This window comes from Antechinus flavipes, chromosome X, assembly GCF_016432865.1.
Source record: "Antechinus flavipes isolate AdamAnt ecotype Samford, QLD, Australia chromosome X, AdamAnt_v2, whole genome shotgun sequence".
Lineage (NCBI taxonomy): Eukaryota > Metazoa > Chordata > Mammalia > Dasyuromorphia > Dasyuridae > Antechinus > Antechinus flavipes.
This window is the reverse complement of record NC_067404.1, coordinates 78,210,517-78,229,639: the sequence shown is the minus strand read 5'-3', so window position 1 is coordinate 78,229,639 and position 19,123 is coordinate 78,210,517. Positions and strand designations below refer to the sequence as shown.

Below are 19,123 nucleotides of genomic sequence, written 5' to 3'. Positions count from 1 at the left end.
AGGTGGCTTTTGCTAAGTTCTCCAAGTTTCCTTCTGTGTCATCTCACCTCTTCCTTTTCCTCCATATACCCCCTCTTAGTCACACACCCCAACCCTTCTTCCTTATCCTGAGGCCCAAGGCACCAGGATCTGAAGAGCAGTATGTGCATTTTCAATTATTTCCTTGGCACTTTAGCACGCCTGCAGCGACATTTTTAGCCAAACAATGTGATTCACAGTCCAGGAACTTACCTAAAGGGCAAGTTTTAACAAACTTGAAACTCATCAGGATTTGGCAAAGTCGGGGTGGCTCAGCTTTGTACAAGTTATGAAATCACATTTTTTTAAGAACAGATCATTTTTAAAAAACACTTATCCCTGGCTTCTTCATTGTGCAACATTAAAAATTCACAAGAAGCGGGCCTATTATTGGGAACTAGAAAGCTTACAACACAAGGTGATTTTTTTTTCTTCTATAAACAACCCCCTCCAAAAAAATTATTTATATGTATATATACACACATATACATATATATAGTATGTATGTGTACACACATGCTCAATATATCATATATGTATATTTACATCTGTGTTCATATTCTAAAGTCATTTGAAATATGTCATTGCTGCTCTCAGAGACGATCCTAAGAGAAATCGGATGCCAGAAGATTCCTCCGGGTGTTCAACAAATAAGGTTGACTCTCTCTTCCTGCTGGGGAAGGAGCAGCCAGCTGGATGTGTGACTGGGAAGTGGACTATCAGTAGATTGCCTCGTGGTAGAAATGGACTTCCTTTTTGCCAAGAACCTGAAATTGCAAAGGGCTTCTATTATTCATGGACATACAGAAAAATAATAACATGATTTTGCACATGACCAATGATGATGGGCACAAAAAGTGAAGTAAGGGGTATATATGTGTTTATATACTCTACAAATGTGTGTGTTTGTGCATTTCATCAAGAGGACTGGTGGAGGGAGGAAATCTACAATCATAAAAGGTGATGGGATAGTCATGGAATAAGAGCAACAAGCCAACAGACAAACAACCCAAGTATTTCGCTGGGATCCATGGAAGGTAAAAAAGACCTAGAGGAGGGTGTCCATCACATTGCTTAGATCCTTGATAGGGGGATTAGGGAAAGACAGGAATAAAAATGGCACAGGAAGAGGGATTGTGGATGGGTTTATGACCTTTCCCAATGAAAGAAATGCCTAAAAAAAAAGAAGAAGAAGACAGGAAGAAAACAAGCATTGTTTTGAATTGAATTGAATAAGTATTTACTATGTGTCAGGCTCATGAGGGACAGTGAGGTGGCTCTTCAATGCATAGAGCACTAACCCTAGAGATAGGAGAATCTGAGTTCAAATCCAGCCTCAGACACTAACTGGGTGACCCTGGGCAAGTCACTTATCCCTGTTTGCCTCAGTTTCCTCATCTGTAGGAAATGGCAAAGACTCCAGTATCTTTGCCAAGAAAACCCCAAATGGGGTCTCAACTAAACCAATGAACAGCAACAAATGTGCCTGGCACTATGCTAAACACTTTACAATTATTCTCATTTGATCTTTACAACAATCTTGGGAAGTAGATACAATTATTATTCCCATTTTACAGATGAGGAAACCAAGACAGACAGAAGTGAAGTGACTTACTCAGTCACCCAGCTCGGAAGTGAGCCAAATCAAATTTGAATTCGAGTCCTTCTGACTACAGGCCTTGTGATCTGCCCACTGTACCATCCAGGTGTAAAGGGCCTGGATCCTGGAGAGTTCTGAAGTTCATGCTTCTCCGAAGACTGCTACTGTCTGTCGTGGGCTGAGGATCTAACCTCACAGAATGTAGCAGCCAATCGAAGCTCTCTCTGTGTTCTCTCTCACTTCAGTAATGGCCTGGGCCTTTATTGTTTATGTCCGGTTCTCCTGATTAAGCCGACTGTGATCTTTCCTCCCTCTGAGCTTTTTTAACATTCGCGCTTACACTGCTCTTATCAGTCAGTGGTCAGTCACATCTAAGCCACACATTCAGCTCTAGTCAATTTGACAGACTTCTTACTAAGAATTGACTATGTATAAGACTCTGTCCTAAACGCTGGAGGTGTGGGGGAGGTGAAAACAAAATAGCCTCTGCACTCCAAGAGCTCACATGAGGGGAAAAGGCACTGATGCTGGGATGGGGGAGGCGAAGGCAGAAAGGAAGAGATGACACCTGAGCTGTGCTCTTAAGGAGGCTAAGGGCCCTCTGAGGAAATGGTCCTTACTGCTTTAAGATAGAATTTGATAGCATGTCTAGGGGAAGGCCACTAGCATCCATTGAAGGCTCAGGGACCATTTAGCCAACAAAAGAAAAGACTGGTGGGGAAGGGAGGGGACATGTGTACAAAATAGTCATCCTCAAGTATCTGAAGGACAGTCATCTAAAAGGGAGATTCTTTGTTCTGCTCAACCCCATACAGCAGAACTAGGAATGATGGGAAAAATGGAAGAAGCAGCTTTCAGCTCAACGCAAAGACAAATTTGGGAAGCAGAATGGCCTGCCCCATGAGGACAAAGGACCTCCTTCCCTGTAGGTCTTCAAACAAATGTGGGAGTCCATTCTTTCCAGTGTTGAAGAAGGGTTTTTTCTTTGGTACAGGTTGGACTAGGATCTTAGAAAGTCCTTTCCAATCTATCCTCTGAGCTCTTTAATCCATCTAAGCCTTGCTTTACCAAGAGACTGAGTTTCCTGAGAGGAGGGCATGCCTTTTTGTCTTCCACTCCTCAGAAGATCTGGCATACAGTAGGCGCTGATTCGTTCATTTGTCACACCCTCATGGTGTTCTAGGGAAAGTCAAACTTTTCCAGTGTCCCCCTCCTTTTACCTTCCTATTACCTTGAAACTCAAACTCTTCCTGGAAGCTAAGAATGAATAGTTTCTCATAAGCCACATGCAGAATGATGAGATCACTTTGATAAACATGACCCAAGAGACTATTTATTCTTGTTTTGGGAGGGAGCTTCAAAAATGACGCCATTCTAAGTGGCGGCCCATTTGACCTCTCCCTCTTGCATCCGGATAAGAATGTTCCTCCTGTCAGGGGTTGTATCTGTTCCGACTCCCAGAACTTACCTGCTTCAAACAGGTTCTTTGTTTTTGCACCAACAATGAAGCTACCAAAATGGCATTGAGCATGATTAAAGTGACTGGGATGATGATAAAGAGAAGCCAGCTGTCATCGTCTTGTTGCTCTAGAAACAAAAATAACATATGAAGATTAGATGTTGGGCTTTGTTTTAAGAAATTCTGAAAGTTTAAGGTGGGGCAGAGCTAAGATGGGAGGGTGGCTCCACCTGCCAATAATCTGCCATATTTTCAAGGATAGAGGTGAGATCCTCAGAGCAAAAAATTGAGAGCAGGCTACGTGTACACATCCAGACACCTACATGGGGTTCCATTGTTCCTTTAGGCCAGGGCCTTGCTACATGGACCATGCAGTTTGCTGAACTGAAACAGCATCATCTGTTTAGTTCATCTGGGAAAAAATAGCACCCCCAAAACAGTTCTCCCAAAAGCCTTTGCTTCCTCTGCTTATTAATTCTCTGGCTTGGTTTCAATTTTTAAAAATTGACCTTGTGACTTTATGTAATCGTCTCAAAGTAATGAAATGCAAAGGCCCCTGGCACTGGATAAATAGGTTCAGTGTTTCTCTTAAAGTCCATTTAAAAAAAGAGAAAACAAGTCAGATGCTTGAATTAGCTCCAAATTACTTCGTGAATTGTCCAAGGAAACAGCATGTCAAGGTTGCCATGGTTTAGTGATTCCAGAGAAATTGGAGTTTTGAATGGCATAGATGGTAATAAGAATGGGCTAGACCAAACAGGCCAACTTTAGCATAATCACTCCCCATTCCCAAATCTACACCCACCTCTTGACAGAACACCTCCAAATCTAATGAGATTGAGCAGCAATCTCCTTATTCCAACTTGCCTCACACCAAAAACAAACTAACCTGTCTAAAGTCTGCTACATCCTGCCCTCTGCTAGGGAATAAAAAAAATCATGAGCATCATGAGAAGTAGGATTACACAGCAGCTATAACATTAGCATCCCATCCCTGCCATGGTCTAGCCATGTGACCCCAGGTAAGTCAAGCCACCTCTTCCTGCTTCAGTTTGCTCATGTCTAAAATAGGAACAATACTACCTATAGTATCTCAGTCCCAGAGTAGCTGAGAGGTTCAAAGAAGATCACAAATACACTGTTTTAAATCCTTAATATACTAAGCACCAACTACTCCTGCTGCAACTGTTGCTGCTACTCTTACTACTAGTAACAGTTAGTCATAATGATTGGAGGCCCTTCACCCCAATAAGGATACACATTTGAAGAGCTTCCATAAAAGGCAAAGGAGTGGCAATAGTAGACTCTTTGGGAAGTAGGCCTCCCTAGCCTAAGTTCCCTGGTTAAGATCAACTTTAATTTTTAAAAGAAAAAAAATTTCTCTCTTCACCTAAATCCAATGGAAGTTTCCACAAGAATTGTGGTGAAGAAAAGGAAGCAAAGTAGATGTCCACTGATTGGAGAACGACTAAATAAGTTGTGGTATGTGCATAGGATGGAAGATGGCTACCCTATTAATAAAGGAGGAACATTATTAATAGAGATGCCTGGGAAGACTGACATGAACTAATGCAGAATGAGCTAAGTAGAAGCAGGAAAACAAAATACACAACGATTACAATTGTAGAAATGAAGATAAAATAACCCCAAACTGAATATTATATCGTTGAAAAAGACTAAGCTGATCTTCAAAGAAGAAAAGAAAAACAAATGTACTTCCACCCTTCTTTGGAGAGGTGGGGAATTCTGGATGTGAAACACCGCATACACTGTCAGACTGGGTTGATGTGTTGGTTAGTTGTGATGATCTGCACTCTGGTTTTGCTGTTCTTTGTTATAAGGAAAGATTTACAGTGTAGAGGAAGAATGTATGCAAAAATAAAAACGATGTACAAATACCTGAGATCAAAGAAAGTTGTCTATAGAATCATTTTATATAGAAGCACTAAGGACTAAGAAGTAGAAGCTCAGCGGAGAAATCATTTCTTTTGTCAATAATCCCAAACTCTCTAAAGTTATTACAAGAGTCAGTCCAGCCCCCTTGGCTACAGATGAACCAATAACAACGGTAATGGGATGAACTCATTATCTATCCATAAACTCTCTGGCCAAAGTCTCTAGTCCCAGGCCAGAGAAGGCCAAGGGATTTCTCTCAAAGCACCAGTTCCTTGTTTCATCAATGGATGAATTTGATGCCTTGGTTTAGAACAATTAGCCAACTTGAGCAATTCAAACACTTGACTTGCTTTTTTCAGAGATCTCCAATTTTGGCAAAGTAAATCCTACAGGCCTAACCGCAGCTGCTCTAGGATTTAGCAGATGATCTTTAAGATTTACTAGAACCATAACAAATCATCACTCTGCATCCAATCGGTTTCTCTAAACTCAACATGGCTGGCCCAACTTGGGGCTATACTCCAAATATTTAAGGTTTGGGGCTGAGCTACCAAAACTCATGCTCTGCCACAACAGCTTGCTTTATTATTTTGCTGAGGCAATTGGGGTTAAATGACTGGTCCAGGGTTACACAGGTAGGAAGTATTAAGTGTCTGAGATCGGATTTGAACTCAGGTCCTCCTGACTTCAGGGCCAATGTTCTATCTACTGCGCCACCTAGCTGCCCCTACAACCGCTTTCAATACTATGGTCACTTCCAGTCTACTCCAAAGAAAATACCCAATAGGATACATGTGAAAATAATAAGGAAATATCAAAACATACATAATCAACACATGAAATTCATGCACATTATCTCAATCTGAAAATAGTCATGACTGGAATGAACTAAGAAGACTGGATTCAAATAAAGGCTGCTAATTGCCAATATTAGTATGACCAGGGTCTAGACACAGTGCTGTGCACATGATAAGTTCCCAATAAAAACTAGCTTGGTTGATGGATGAACTTGCTTCCTTGATTTAGCATAATTAGCCAAAAATTCTCTTAATTCTATGATATAGCAAAAAACAAATGGACTGATGTATCTTCCCGGAGTTTTAGAGTTTTCTCCCCATTATTCTCCCTGATGTCCTACCTTCTAAGCACTGCTGGGAGCTCCATTCACTCCAAAACCCTTCATTGGCACAGTAAATATTCACTTTGTCTCTGACCCAGATGCAGAATCTTCTACTTCCATTTGATTTTTGCAGGGTGATCATTTCTTTTTCCGTCGATCTGGACTGAAATGCAAGAAAACAAGCTAGGGTGCTTTGACCCCTTGGCCCAAAACACTTGGCCTGACATGGAGACCTGGCTCTGATAAGCTCACTGAAGGAATCTTCCACACATATGTCACTGGCTAGCTCTGGCAACCTAACTGGGAACCACAAAAATAAATATTTTTAATATATTTATAAATTATGATCACAGCTGCCCCAGGATGAGTATTGATGTGCAATCATTTAAAAAAATTTACTGGGGGGGGGGGGAAAGAAGACAAGAGTCTCAGATGGAAACTGGAGTCTGGAAATGGGGAAAATTTTCATGGAAATGAGTTAATCTCAAAGATCCTGATGGCAGTTCGAGGGTCATGTATCTGGAATCCCTTGCGGTTGACAATTTGAATTAATGGGCACAGAAGGGATTTGCCTTTTGACTTGTTCATGGTGCTCAGGAATCATCCCAGGTGAGGGATGAACCCATTTTTTTCCTTCTGTGTTCAGAGGGCTATCACAGGCCTGTTTGTGAGCCTGTGGCCTTGATTTGCATTTCTAAGAGCCAGAGAGCAGCCTCACCCAAATAACACATTTTTCTAATGTAATATGGCTGCTACCATGATGTAGGGACAGGAGTGGGAAGGGAATCAGAAGAAAGACATAGCCCTGACATTAATTCATGATAGGACCTTAAGATGAGCACCTTCCCTTCTCTGTCTCAGTTTCTCCATCTGCACAATGATGGGCTTAGTTCAGAGCAATGGCTCCTACGTATTCGTTGTTTTGACCATAAATTGGATGCCAGTGTGGCTTAAGATAGGAATTCAAACTGGTAGTAGATACTTCCTAAATGTGAGGCTCTGGCCAAGTCACTTTTACCCTACTTGCCTCAGTTTTCTCATCTGTAAAGTGAACTGGAGAAACACATGGCAAACCACTCCAGAATCTCTGCTAAGAAAACCCCAAATTGGGCCACAGAGAGTCAGCCATGACTGAAATAACTCAACATCAACACTGGTACCAGTTTAGGGAGAAGGAAGAAATTTACGTCAAACTTTTATTTATACACATATACACAAAATCATAGGTCTAGAGCTTAAAGTACCTCAGAGCCCATGTTGGTCACCCCCTTCGTTTTACAGATGAGGAAACTGAGGCACAGAGTGGTAAAGTGACTTGTCCAAGATCACATAGAGAGTAAATGTCTAAGCAGGATTTGAGCCCCAGTCCTCAGACTCCAGAGATAATACTTCTTCCATTGTACCAACAAAAACTGATAAGCTAGTGCAGCTTCAGTGTGTTAGTACTGGGAGCAAAAACTTTACATCCCTATAGCTGGGATCCCCAGTCCTGGGAAGGGTTTCTGTCTGGCTAGTATGTTAGAGAACATTCATTAGGTACCTACTATGTGCTAGTCACTGAGATACAAAGAAAGGTAAAAGTTCCTGTTCTTAAAAAGTTCACGGCACATATATAACTCTATACAAACAAGCTAGACAGATAATTACTGGAAGGAAACAGCAGGCTCTTATTTCTCCTACCTAATAACACTTTATATTAAATATAGATTATGACAAGCAGCAAGGCAGTAATGGATACAGATCCCACCTCAGAGCCAAACCCGAATTTGTAGACTTTAAAACCTTTTTCTCGGGTCAGCACCCCAACTGATGCCCCTGGGATCCAGCAACTGTCCCTGCCTACAAAGTCGTCTCCAAACAGCATTAGTAGAGGGCGGTGTCTTCAGTGACACTCCCTCATACCAATGAAAGCACAGATAGGGGTCAGACAAAACCAGACTCATTTATACCACCCAGGACGCGTCATCTTCTTGGAACTGAACTTCATATGTCAGGCAATGAGAGGGGACGGGTCCCTCAGGTGGCTTCCACTCCAGGTGAAGCTCTTCAGGGTTCCTCTGAGTCAGATTTAGCTGTTCAGGGGGAGAAGGTTTCACTGAAAAGCAAAAGAGAAGCCATGAGCCCCCAGACTACTTCCGGTTCAGAGTAGCCATGTTGCCATTGGACACATTGGTGGTGTCCAGTGGCCCACTGTGCCAAGCCTACTGCTTCTGAATGAGTAGCAAGGCAGTACCTACCCTTGCCTCTACCCAGATTGCCTTGCTGAAAGGCTAAATGCAAAGAGGGCCTGATGCTGGGACACTGGACACTAGGAGCTTCAGGCTAGCCATGTTCCAATTCAGGCCCTAAGGTCATCATAGAAAGGCCAAAGTTTGACTATATGCTTCGGGAGTTTGGGATTCCGGGATTCCCCAGCTGCTGCATTGCTGACCACACTGCAATCCGGCATATCTGGGCACGTGGATTAAAGCGTAGCAGGGTAATTCACTTCTTCACAATCAGGAAATCTGTAGGCTTCCTACTTTGTTCCCATATGGGAAAATTCAGAAAGGCTTCTCCAAAAACACAGATTGATTATGGTTATTTGGCTGAGGAGAAGAAGATCAGATAAGGGCTGCTGCCCTGATAAGCAGAGCCTTTGAGTGGAAAGAACCATGGTTGGGGGGAGAGATGCTGAAAGTGGAGGGATGATTCTCTTCCTCCTATGCCAGACTTCAAAAACGGGACACGACTGTCATTTGGGCATAGGCTCAGAGAAGAAGAAGACAAAGAACATATTGACTGGAAAGTGGGTACTGACTATTCCACCATGGGTGGTTCCTCATGGGAAAGTTGTGTGAAGACTGGCCATATAGGACCATGCTGGTCGGCCTCTAATTAGTTCTTAGACAACTGAAATTTGGGGTAGGGGGAGGCTCCCTGCCAATTGAGTCTTTTCAGGCTGGAGATCTTTAGCAAATGTGAAGGCCGACATTTCCAGAGGACTCAAGATGAAACAGAGAGAAATGACAGAGCACAGGATCAGAAAAACCTATGGTTTGGAAATGGCCATTGAAGGGATCTCTTTTGCTTGACCATAAATAGGTTAGAAGGGCTCAGTTTTTTTTCAATTGGAGGGACAAATGAGAGGGAGAAAAAAAGAATGAAAAAAATTAGCTTAAATGTTGAAAAATGTAAAAAGAAAAACTTGAACAGAGTCTTAAATAAATTGTTCCCCTGAATTCATGTAAGTTGGGTTTTATTTTTTGAAATGATGCCTTCTGTTTGGTGACCAAATCTGGGGGAGAGGAGCTGAGATGGAGGGGAGATAAAAGGCCAATGGAGGCAAAGGGAATCCCAGGGCTAAACTTAGGTGTATCTCCTTTTACAAAATCACACCCAAAGGTCACAGGTTCATAGATTATGGGATGGAAACTTAGATGGCATCTACTCCAATACCCTCATTCATTTTACAAAGGAAGAAAATGAAGCTGCGGGAGGAAGAGGGGAGGGGAGGAGGGTGAGAGGGGGAAAGGAAGTGACTTGCCCAAAACCTCTGTCCCTTCAGGTTGTCACATATGGATTTGTTGCTGCTCAGTCATATCTGACTCTTTATGAGTCATATGGGGATATGAGGTTTTCTTGGCAGAGATATTGGAGTGGTTTGCCATTTACTTCTCGAACTCATTTTACAGATAAGGAAACTGAGGCAGACAGGGTGAAGGGACTTGGCCAGGATCACATAAGCTAGGAAGTGACTGAGGCTGGATTTGAACTCAAGAAGATGAAATGTCCCGACTCCAAGCCGTGCACCCTGTGTACTCTGGTGCCCCCTAGCTACCCAACCACAACAAAATGGATAACCAACTTGTAATAAGTCCCATATAAAATGGAGTTTCATGTCTCTAGTACATACACTATTAACTACTATCCCATGCCATATTAATAGTACCTAATGGAACATTATTCATCTAGAGAATAACACAAGAAATAAGTTCACCCTTTGCGTGGAAAACAAAGCAAGGCTGAGTCACAGATGAACACCGGCTACCATAATGCCAGGGTCCCTGGAGGTGGGTAAGGGGAAGAGAGTTGGCAAATGTGTTCTAGCCGATTTTCCTCAACGTTCTTCTTTGGATGACCGTCAGGGCTGAGGCTGTGATGAGGGAGACTTAGAAAGGATGTGGGACCTTCCCCTTGGGAGAGAAGAAGTAAGCAATAGCTGCAACTGTAGCGCTGCCTGTGAAATGAGGTGGCTAGATTTGCTTAACCATTTGTCTCTGTTTCAAAGCAGGATTTAACAGGTACATAGGAAATGGAAAGCAACAATGGTGTCAAAAATCAATAAAGCCTTTTAAATGGAATGGAGAAGCTCTCCCTAGGGCCACAGGGTCTAACCTATAATTTCGGAGTTCTCATTAATCACTAAGCGTCGAGTGACAAACCATGAGATCAAAATGGATGAAAAATTGCTTTGCTTGCCAGTGGAACCCACCCACCTCCAAGCATCTCGACACTTCAGGTCTTGGTGCATGGGCTATTTCTATTATTCCTCATTTTAGAACCCTTCTCTACAATAGCATGAAAGCATCATGAGGCCATAAGGAACAAGTGAGAATGGAAATGCCCAAGTCAAACAATCTTCCGGTGGAAGATTTAATCATTTCTTTGCCTTTACCTATATTTTGAAGTTGAAAAGAAAAGTAGCTGGCCCTCAGAGGAAGGGCTAATGAAGAGCCATTAACACAGATGTTGAAATCTTGATACTCTGCAAGCTCCATGCTTGGAAATTGGCATCCAACATGTCTTCCATTAGATTCTATATAGTCAGCACACTGGACAGCACGGTCTAGGCCCTTATACCTAGAAGGGTAAACATGAAGGAAAGCAAGCTGAGACATTATCAAGAAAAAGAACTCTGAAAGGCAATCGAGCCCTGAAGAGAGGACCACTGATGAAGCAGAGGGATAAGAGGATCAAGATGGCATTAACATCTTGGCTATGAGCCATGTGTAATTTATTTGCTTGACTTAATTAGGCATACTTGCTACAAAGGAAACTTTGTTTTTCCTTTTGTCCCTCAATTTTTGTGGAGTAGGGGGGACTTAAATGGTGGGAGGAGGTAAGCGATAGGGCTCTCAGAAAAGAAGAAGAAAAGCAACAAAAGATGGACATTGGAGACATTTCTTTTAATTCACAGAAGTACACAGAAATATAATCCAAACACAATGCACAAGCCCCACGGGTTGGCAAATGATATTGAATGTATTCTATAGTTGAAAAATACATCAATGATTGTGGGGACTCAGTGAGGCTGGCACCTGGGCAAGAACTCTTGAGTTATCCAGACTAAAAATCAGCCAGGGCTATTGCAATGTCTAGGGAAAATGCAATCAGGAGGAGCAGAGACGCACATGTCCAGCAGGTCGCCTGGATAAGGCAGTGCCCATAACAAATATCAATGCAATCACCATTTTAGAGGGAAGTAAGGAATGTTATCTCTTTTTTATTCTATTTTTTCTTCTGAACTTAAGAAGTAAAACAAGCATTACCATGACAAAGTAGAATAGAAAAAAAGAGAATTATACCTGATACTGCAGCTCTATTACATATGACGTGCTATTCCTTTTAAAAATACAACAAAGTTATCATGGAGCTTTTTCCCCCTCCCTCCCCACTCTCGCCCTAGAGATGGAGATCATATATGTGTGTATGTGTGTGTGTGTGTGTGTGTGTGTATACACACACACACACACACACACAGATATAGAGAGAAAAGGGAGAGGGGGGGAAGGAGAGGGGGAGAGGGGAGAGAAGGAGAAAAGGAGAGAGGGACAGAGGGTGATCAGTTGTTTCTCTGGACACAGATAGCATCTTCCTTCTCAGGACCTCTGATGACTTATAATAGTCAGAATGACTTGGTTACTCAAACTCGTTCTTAAAACTGTATTGCTTTTTACCATTTATTTGGTTCTGTTCATTTTACGCTTCGTTATTTTGTGCAAGTCTTTACATGTTTTCCTAAGATCACTGAGCTCATCATTGCTTGTTTGCTGATTGTTAGAGTTGGACTCATTTTTTAAAAGTTTTTTTTATTAAAAGCTTTTTTTTATTTTCAAAACATATGCATGGATAATTTTTCAAGATTGACCCTTGAAAAACCCTCTGTTCCAAATTTTCCCTACTTCTTCCTCATCCCCTCCCCAAGACAACAAGTAATCTGATATATGTTCAACATGTTAAAATATATGTTAAATAGAATATATATATACAAATCCATATTCATACAATTACCTTGCTACACAAGAAAAAACAGATCAAAAAGGAAAAAATGAAAAAGAAAACATTCAAGTAAACAACAACAAAAAAGAATGAAAAAATCATGTTGTGGTCCCCACTCAATCCCCACAGTCCTGTCTGGGTGCAGACGGCTCTCTCTATCACTAGACCATTGGAAGTGGCCTGAATCATCTCATTGTTGGAGAGCCACATCCATCAGAATTGATCATTGTATAATCTTGCTGTTGCAATGGTGATGATGATTTCCTGGCTCTGCTCATTTCACTCAGCATCAGTTCATTGGATTGCTTTTTTAAAAAGAAAATTGGCTTCCCTTACATTTGCATTTAGTTTCCAGACCTCTTAAATAACAGCTTCTCACAGAACCTTTTGCTAATACCGGATTTTCCCTTACATTCTACGGTCTGGTTATGACCACACACACACAAACCTGCCTAGGAAGCATGCTGAACTGGTTGACCCGGGTCCAAAACCTGCATCATCTTCCCCTGTGCTAAGCACGGCACTGATGCATTTAGCCAAATCATTGCCAAACACATTCCAGAGCACAGAGCCAAGAGCTAAATGCCCTGGTGCTGTACTCCAAGCTTTGAGTCTACTCATTTGGCCAGTTCTACATTTCCTCAAGTAGTATACTACTGTCTGCCCCACATCCTGCCATCTTTTCCAGAAAGAGATCTTGAGAAATTCTACAACCTATGTATGCTATCTACAGAATTCTCATCTCCCAGTCTAGTATCCCTGCTATAAAAGGAAATAAGGTTAGTCTAGCGCAGTGGTTCTCAAAATATGGTCTAGAGAATCCTGGGGATCTCCGAACCCCTTTTAGAGGGTCTACAAATTCAAAAATAGTTTTTATTTCCAATATGGTAAATGTCTATAAACATAATCCAGATAAACAAAAATGCTTTGGAGAGATCCTCAATCATTTTTAATAGGATAAAGATACTGAAAACAAAAGTTTGAGAACCACTGGTCTAGTGCTACCTGTTATTAGTGAAGCCATGGTAGCTTTCCCTGATCACTGGTGGCTTGTCTATAAATTCAATAGCTATCCCTTTATTAACACATTCTGCAACTTTTCCAGGAATAGAAGTCAGTTTAAGTTTAATCAGTTTAAGTCAGCCTAAATGCTATCGTTTGTAGAATCTATTCTCTTCCCTTTCCCACAAACCAGAAAATTTGCCCTTCTCCTGACTTTTGCTATTCTCCCCCATTAGCTATGGGGTCAAGAAGAGGCACTAGATCAGTGTTTGTACCTTCTCTACAACTTACAGTCTTAGAAAGATGTCTGGGACATAGAAGTCACTGACTGGGGCCCAGAAATCCTATCTGCCAATGAATTATAGTATTTGAAGGTATAGTTCATGGGGGCCCACTAACTGGAACTTATCCAGAACGCCAGCTTCTACTTTTTTACTGCCTTCCTACTCGGCCATCAAATCCTCATTAGCTGGGTGCTCTCCCTGACATTCCAAAGACCACTCTCCTTTTGAAAGAAAATGAAAGTAAAACAAGAAGTTCAGTGTAAATCGAAAATTAGAATTTAAAAATCAAGCGACTTCAACAGCTCTACTTTTTCTCTATTGGTCAGGTTGTTGTCAGCCCATCCATCCAGGCCCTGGCTCTCTCCATCACTGGATTCCCCTATCTTCCTTAATATTGTTCAAATAAACACAAAGGTAAATCCCCGATGCTTTTGGTGATTCTCCACCTCCCCCCGGTGTCCAGCTGATTCTGAGCCCTAGCACACCCGACACTATTCATCCGCAGTGATGTCACACAATGTATTCATTCTCTATTATACATGCCTCGTGTCCATCTTTTAGCTATTAAAAACTGAAATCAGTTGAGGAATTCCTTACATATCTACATCCTTCTCCTTATCTCAACTACTTCTTTTCATCTCATTAAATCTCAAATTAAAAAGCTGCTAATAAATATAAATGCTTTACTCAGACAGTTGAGAAATTCAATGTGATTGTCAATTCATCTGGGACCCTCTAAGTTTGGGGACTGGAGGGGATTACAGCTCATTTACCTCATTCCCCTCAGCTCCCACAGCAAGTTAACTTACAGCACCTTCTTGCCATGCATGTCAACCACAAGCTGAAAAATGATCTTCCCAGGCTGCCCTTGTGACATGGAGGCATTCAGAAGCTCTTCCTTAACTTGATCCTAAATCTATCAGATGACTCTTTGTTCTGTTCCCCCCACTACCACCTCCCAATAAAGAGTAAGAACAGCTCCCACTCACACCATTTCACAAAGGCACTTTCCTCAGACCAGCCCTGGAGCTGCAGGCATTTCATGGCCATTCTGAAGGGTCAAAGAGTCCCCCAAACAGCACCAAACCTTGCACAGCAGGTAAGTGATGACCTACAAAGGTGAACCCAGACCTCATGACTCCGAGTCCAGTATTCTTTCCATTGCTCTGGAATTATCTTTTTACTAACAGCCCATGATATACTCTGAGACAGCCAGGCTGCCCCTCAGCCTTCTCTTTCCTAAGTCACATTACCCAGGCTTCCTTTGTCAACAATGGGCAGACTAAGTGTCATTGAAAGAAAGGAAAATGGTCCACTAAATGAAAACTTCCTGATTCTTTGATCAATTCGGGCCGATGACAAGTCAGAAGGTGTTCCCTGAAGCTTTTGCTTTTAATGCGATCAATACATCACAGGTCACCATAACATTTGGCATTTTTAAAACCCAGAAAATGTAATGAATCAAATGACATTATGTAAATGTTAAAACATATATTACATAATGGATTATATATAGGCCTTTGAAAGTTGACAGAATTTCCAACAGTAATACCCAGCTATCTCTTGAAATAAAGGGAAATGTTGTGGCCATAGATGATTTCCAGCCTAGAGAGAAAACCTGACTAAATGCTATTGAGTGTCATATAAAATGTCCAGACTTAGTGATCTACTGCAACCTAGTTAAAGTCCAGATTTCTTACCCTGGCAGTTGACAAAATATTCTCCCATTTCTGATTCCAACCTCCCCTTCTAGCCAGCTCTCCCCTCACTCCCCCTCATACAAACTCAACTACTTGTCTTTCCCACTCAACATTTTCTCCTTTCCCATTTGTGTGCCACTGTTCTTTCTGTTCCATAGAACAATACTCCCCTCTCCATTTTAAAATCTAGAGAGCCTTTAGCGCCAACCTCAAAAGCTACCTCCTCCCTGAAGGTTCCCTGATTCTTTTCCTTTCCTCTGCTCCACCAATCTAGAAGTCAAAAAGGCATAGAGTTCTCTCTATAAGTATTTGGCCTATGAATGATCCCATCCTTAACCAGGTAGTCTAGCATTAAGAAGCTGGATCCAGAAGTCAGGAAGCCAGATTCTAAGCTGCCTTTAAATGAACTAGATAATATCAAGTGGCTCTCTTAACTTTTCTAGATGTCAGCATTCTTAGTTTCCAAATGAAGATGACCATCTGACTCACACCTATCTCACAGAGTTATTTTGAGGAGAAGATTCTTAAGATAATGGATGCTTACATTAGCATGACATGGTCAGGGCCAGTTTATCTGTACTTTGAGTCATTGAAGACTCCTGTGTTTTGGCAAATTCTGATAAAGTATCAAGTTGGAACAATGGAAAGAGTGCCAGATCTGGACTGGTAGGCCCCACGCCCAACCTATGTGATATGGGGCAAGTCCTTTAACCTTTCTAGACTCATTTACCGGCTTTGTGAAAAGATGACCTTTGAACTCCTTTCCAGCTCTACATCTAGGTTTCTCTGATCTCACCTGTAGCCAGAGGCCTAAAAGAAATATTGAGACTTATGCCTGGACATATCTCATGGAGGGGACTTGGGCTACCTGAAAGCTCTGCCAGTGAAGGACAAGTTCTGAAAAGTAATGCACCAACTGGAAAGGCTTGGAATATGGGTCTGGGAAGAATATATCACATTGGGACCTATACAGTCTGTCATCTAAATGCCAACTGAGCTAAGTACGGAGCAGCTCATGACAAGGTTGACCACAGGGAGACACGGCTTTCCTGAAAGCCATCCATGAAGTGTTCAAGAGACTGAGAGTTGAGTGAGTAGAGAAGGGATCCACATTGATAGCTATACACCATTAGGGGATGTTTCACTGAGAAAAGATAAGTCAATATAAGACCTAGATTAAAGTTTCTAAAGGGTCTTGCGAGAAAAAGGAGTTAGAGTCATCCTGCTTGACCCCACAAGGCCAAGATTTAGGAAAAACTTCTTAACGATGAGAAACATCCCAAAGCCAAATGGTTGCCCTTAGAGGTAGAGGGGGAACCCACAAACAGAAGCTATTAGCCTACAGGACGGGATGGAGTAGGAAGTAATAGGAGGTAATTTTGTTCAGATATAGGTTGGAGCTCTGGGATTCTATGACCTCCTGGGAGCTCCTAATGCTTTATATGCAAGTCCTCATTGGGACTTCAGGACTCCCATCAGCAGTCCCAAGAATGAACAATGTGATTTGACATAAAAAAGTAGCCTAGGTCTTATTACAGAAGCACTGGAGATTCAAATCACCAGTCACGATGACTAAAGCAGTGAGGTTTCTATGACCAAACCTGATGTTTTAGTCAAATTCCCATAGCATCTGGCTAATAAGATACTTTCCCATGACCACAGAGCAATTATTTTCTAAAGTATGAATCCACTTGAACAAAAGACTGCTTTGTGAAGAGGCTTTGCTGGAACAAAACATGAGAGATTACAACATCCATGAAGAGACCTGGCTGGAGGGAGCTGTTAAAAGCCAAGGACAAAGAAAGATCCACTGATTAAGTTTGAGGGGCTCACGTAAGACTTCCTGCTACTCTCAGTCCTAGAAAAGAAAGTGTCCCAGATCCCCAGAAAAAAACAAAAAAAACAAAAAACCTCCTTTGTGATAATAAAACAAGGGTGAAAGACTTGGTGGGGGGCAGTCTTCCAGCACTCGGGCTTTCAGAAAACAAAAATCTGAATCTTGGAGGGTTTTCCTCTACCACTTCCCAATTCCCTCATGGAACAGTTCACAATATGAAATTGGATCTTTACTGAAAAAAAAGAGTAGAAAATCCCTTTGAAAATGGGCTAAAGGGGCAGCTAGGTGGTGCAGTGGATAGAGCACCAGCCCTGAAGTCAGGGGGACCTGAGTTCAAATTTGGTCTTAGACAGTTAACACTTCCTGGCTGTATGAACCTGGGCAAGTCACTTAACCCCAACTGCCTCAGGAAAAAAAAGAAAAGAAAAGAAACTGGGCCAAGTCATCAGCTAACAAGAAGCAGTTTAAGACTGTTAGATTCTTTTAATGCATAATTATTAAAATGGCAGCCCAACAGGCACATCCTTGGACGGGGACAAGGGAGACCTGGGGGACCTGAGTTCTAGACCCGCTGGGTGATGCTGAGCAATCTCCTCATAGCCCAGTTTCTCATTTGAATGATGAAAGATAAGGATAATAGTGCTTATTGAAATCCTACCCTTCCTTTAAAGCCCAATTCAATTGCCCCTTGTTTAAGGAAGCCTTCCCTCTCCCCTCATTAAGTGAAGCTCTAGATCTCCTGGATCAACTGAGATCATTTTTGTTGAGTGCTTAGCACAGTACCTGGCACATAGTAGGCTCTTGTTCCCTTTCCCCTTCCCTTGTCCCTCCTCAGATCATCTTTTTTCACTTTTATAACAATTATTGTGAACTATGGTCATCTATGTTCCCAACTAAAATCATTCCCTAATATCTCACCTCCCTTAAAGGCTCACTTCTAACACTTAACTAATCCCTTCTGATATCTCACCTCCCCTAAAGTCTCACAAATGAAGTAAAAGAGAAGCTCTTGGCTTGGTGATGGCATGGTACAACGAATTTAGAGTTGAGACCCTCGGTTCAAATCCTGCCTTTGTCACTTAGCAGGTGTGGCCCAAACTAAATCTCAACCTGCTTGGGCTTCATTTTTCTGATTTACAAAATAAGCAGGCTGCACTCAAGCTCTTCCAACTCAGACATTCTATAGATCTGGGGTTACATGCCTGTCCAAAGACTAATCGGAATGAGGCTCCTTGTTGTGGGGATGGGCCCTTTGGTGATGAATGTCTTTGGCCCAGTGACCGGAAAAACCATTGACTAAGGCAAGAGGAGCCCTACTGATTTATGGAAGGAAGGAAAGTAGGAAGGTGGCTCTCCTCTAATAACCACAGAGGATAGGGAATCACTTGTGGAGAGCTTGGCTATACCAGGGAGCAAAAATTTTGTCTCAGCTAAACTTTGTGTCTAACTCTAGGCCCAAAGCAGCGTCTTGCCTAACACAAGTGCCTAAGGGTTTACTTCATTACTCCCAATCCCACTGGGACATGAAGAAAATTCAAGGATATTAGATCCAGAAAGGGATCTAGTCCAGCATCTCCTTGTATGGATAAGGCAGCAAAGCTCAGAGACGGGGAGTAACCGAGCAACGTTTTAGCTCTTTCTGGTTTACAAAGTGCTTTACAAATATCATCTTAGGATTGTCACGATGATCCCGAGTAGCAGGTGTTATGATCATATTTATTTTACAGATGCAGAAACTCATACCCACAAAGACATGAGATGACTTGTTCAAGATCACACAACTGGTAATTGTCCGAGTCAGGATTCAGAGTCCGAAGAAACGAAGTCATATATAACTGAACCCATGGGGGTTGATGAGGTCATCAAGTGAGAATGTGTAGAGAGAGAAGACATTCCCAGCACAGAGCCTCAGAGAACACTCAGAGTTACTTGGCCTGGAATGGATG

At 42.0% G+C, this 19,123-nt stretch overlaps 1 protein-coding gene across 1 annotated transcript in view; it reads right to left on the bottom strand.

Moving 5' to 3' along the window:
- Positions 1-270: 270 nt before the first annotated feature.
- IL13RA2 (interleukin 13 receptor subunit alpha 2) overlaps positions 271-19,123 on the bottom strand; it is a 46,199-nt gene continuing 27,346 nt past the window's right edge. Inside the window, exons 7-11 of the mRNA XM_051968311.1 lie at positions 10,751-10,935; positions 8,043-8,188; positions 6,112-6,256; positions 3,087-3,205; positions 271-785 (exon numbers count right to left, since the gene is read on the bottom strand). Of these exons, the coding sequence (XP_051824271.1) occupies positions 738-785; positions 3,087-3,205; positions 6,112-6,256; positions 8,043-8,188; positions 10,751-10,935 (643 nt within the window). The 3' untranslated portion in view covers positions 271-737. The remainder of the gene's footprint in view (positions 786-3,086; positions 3,206-6,111; positions 6,257-8,042; positions 8,189-10,750; positions 10,936-19,123) is intronic.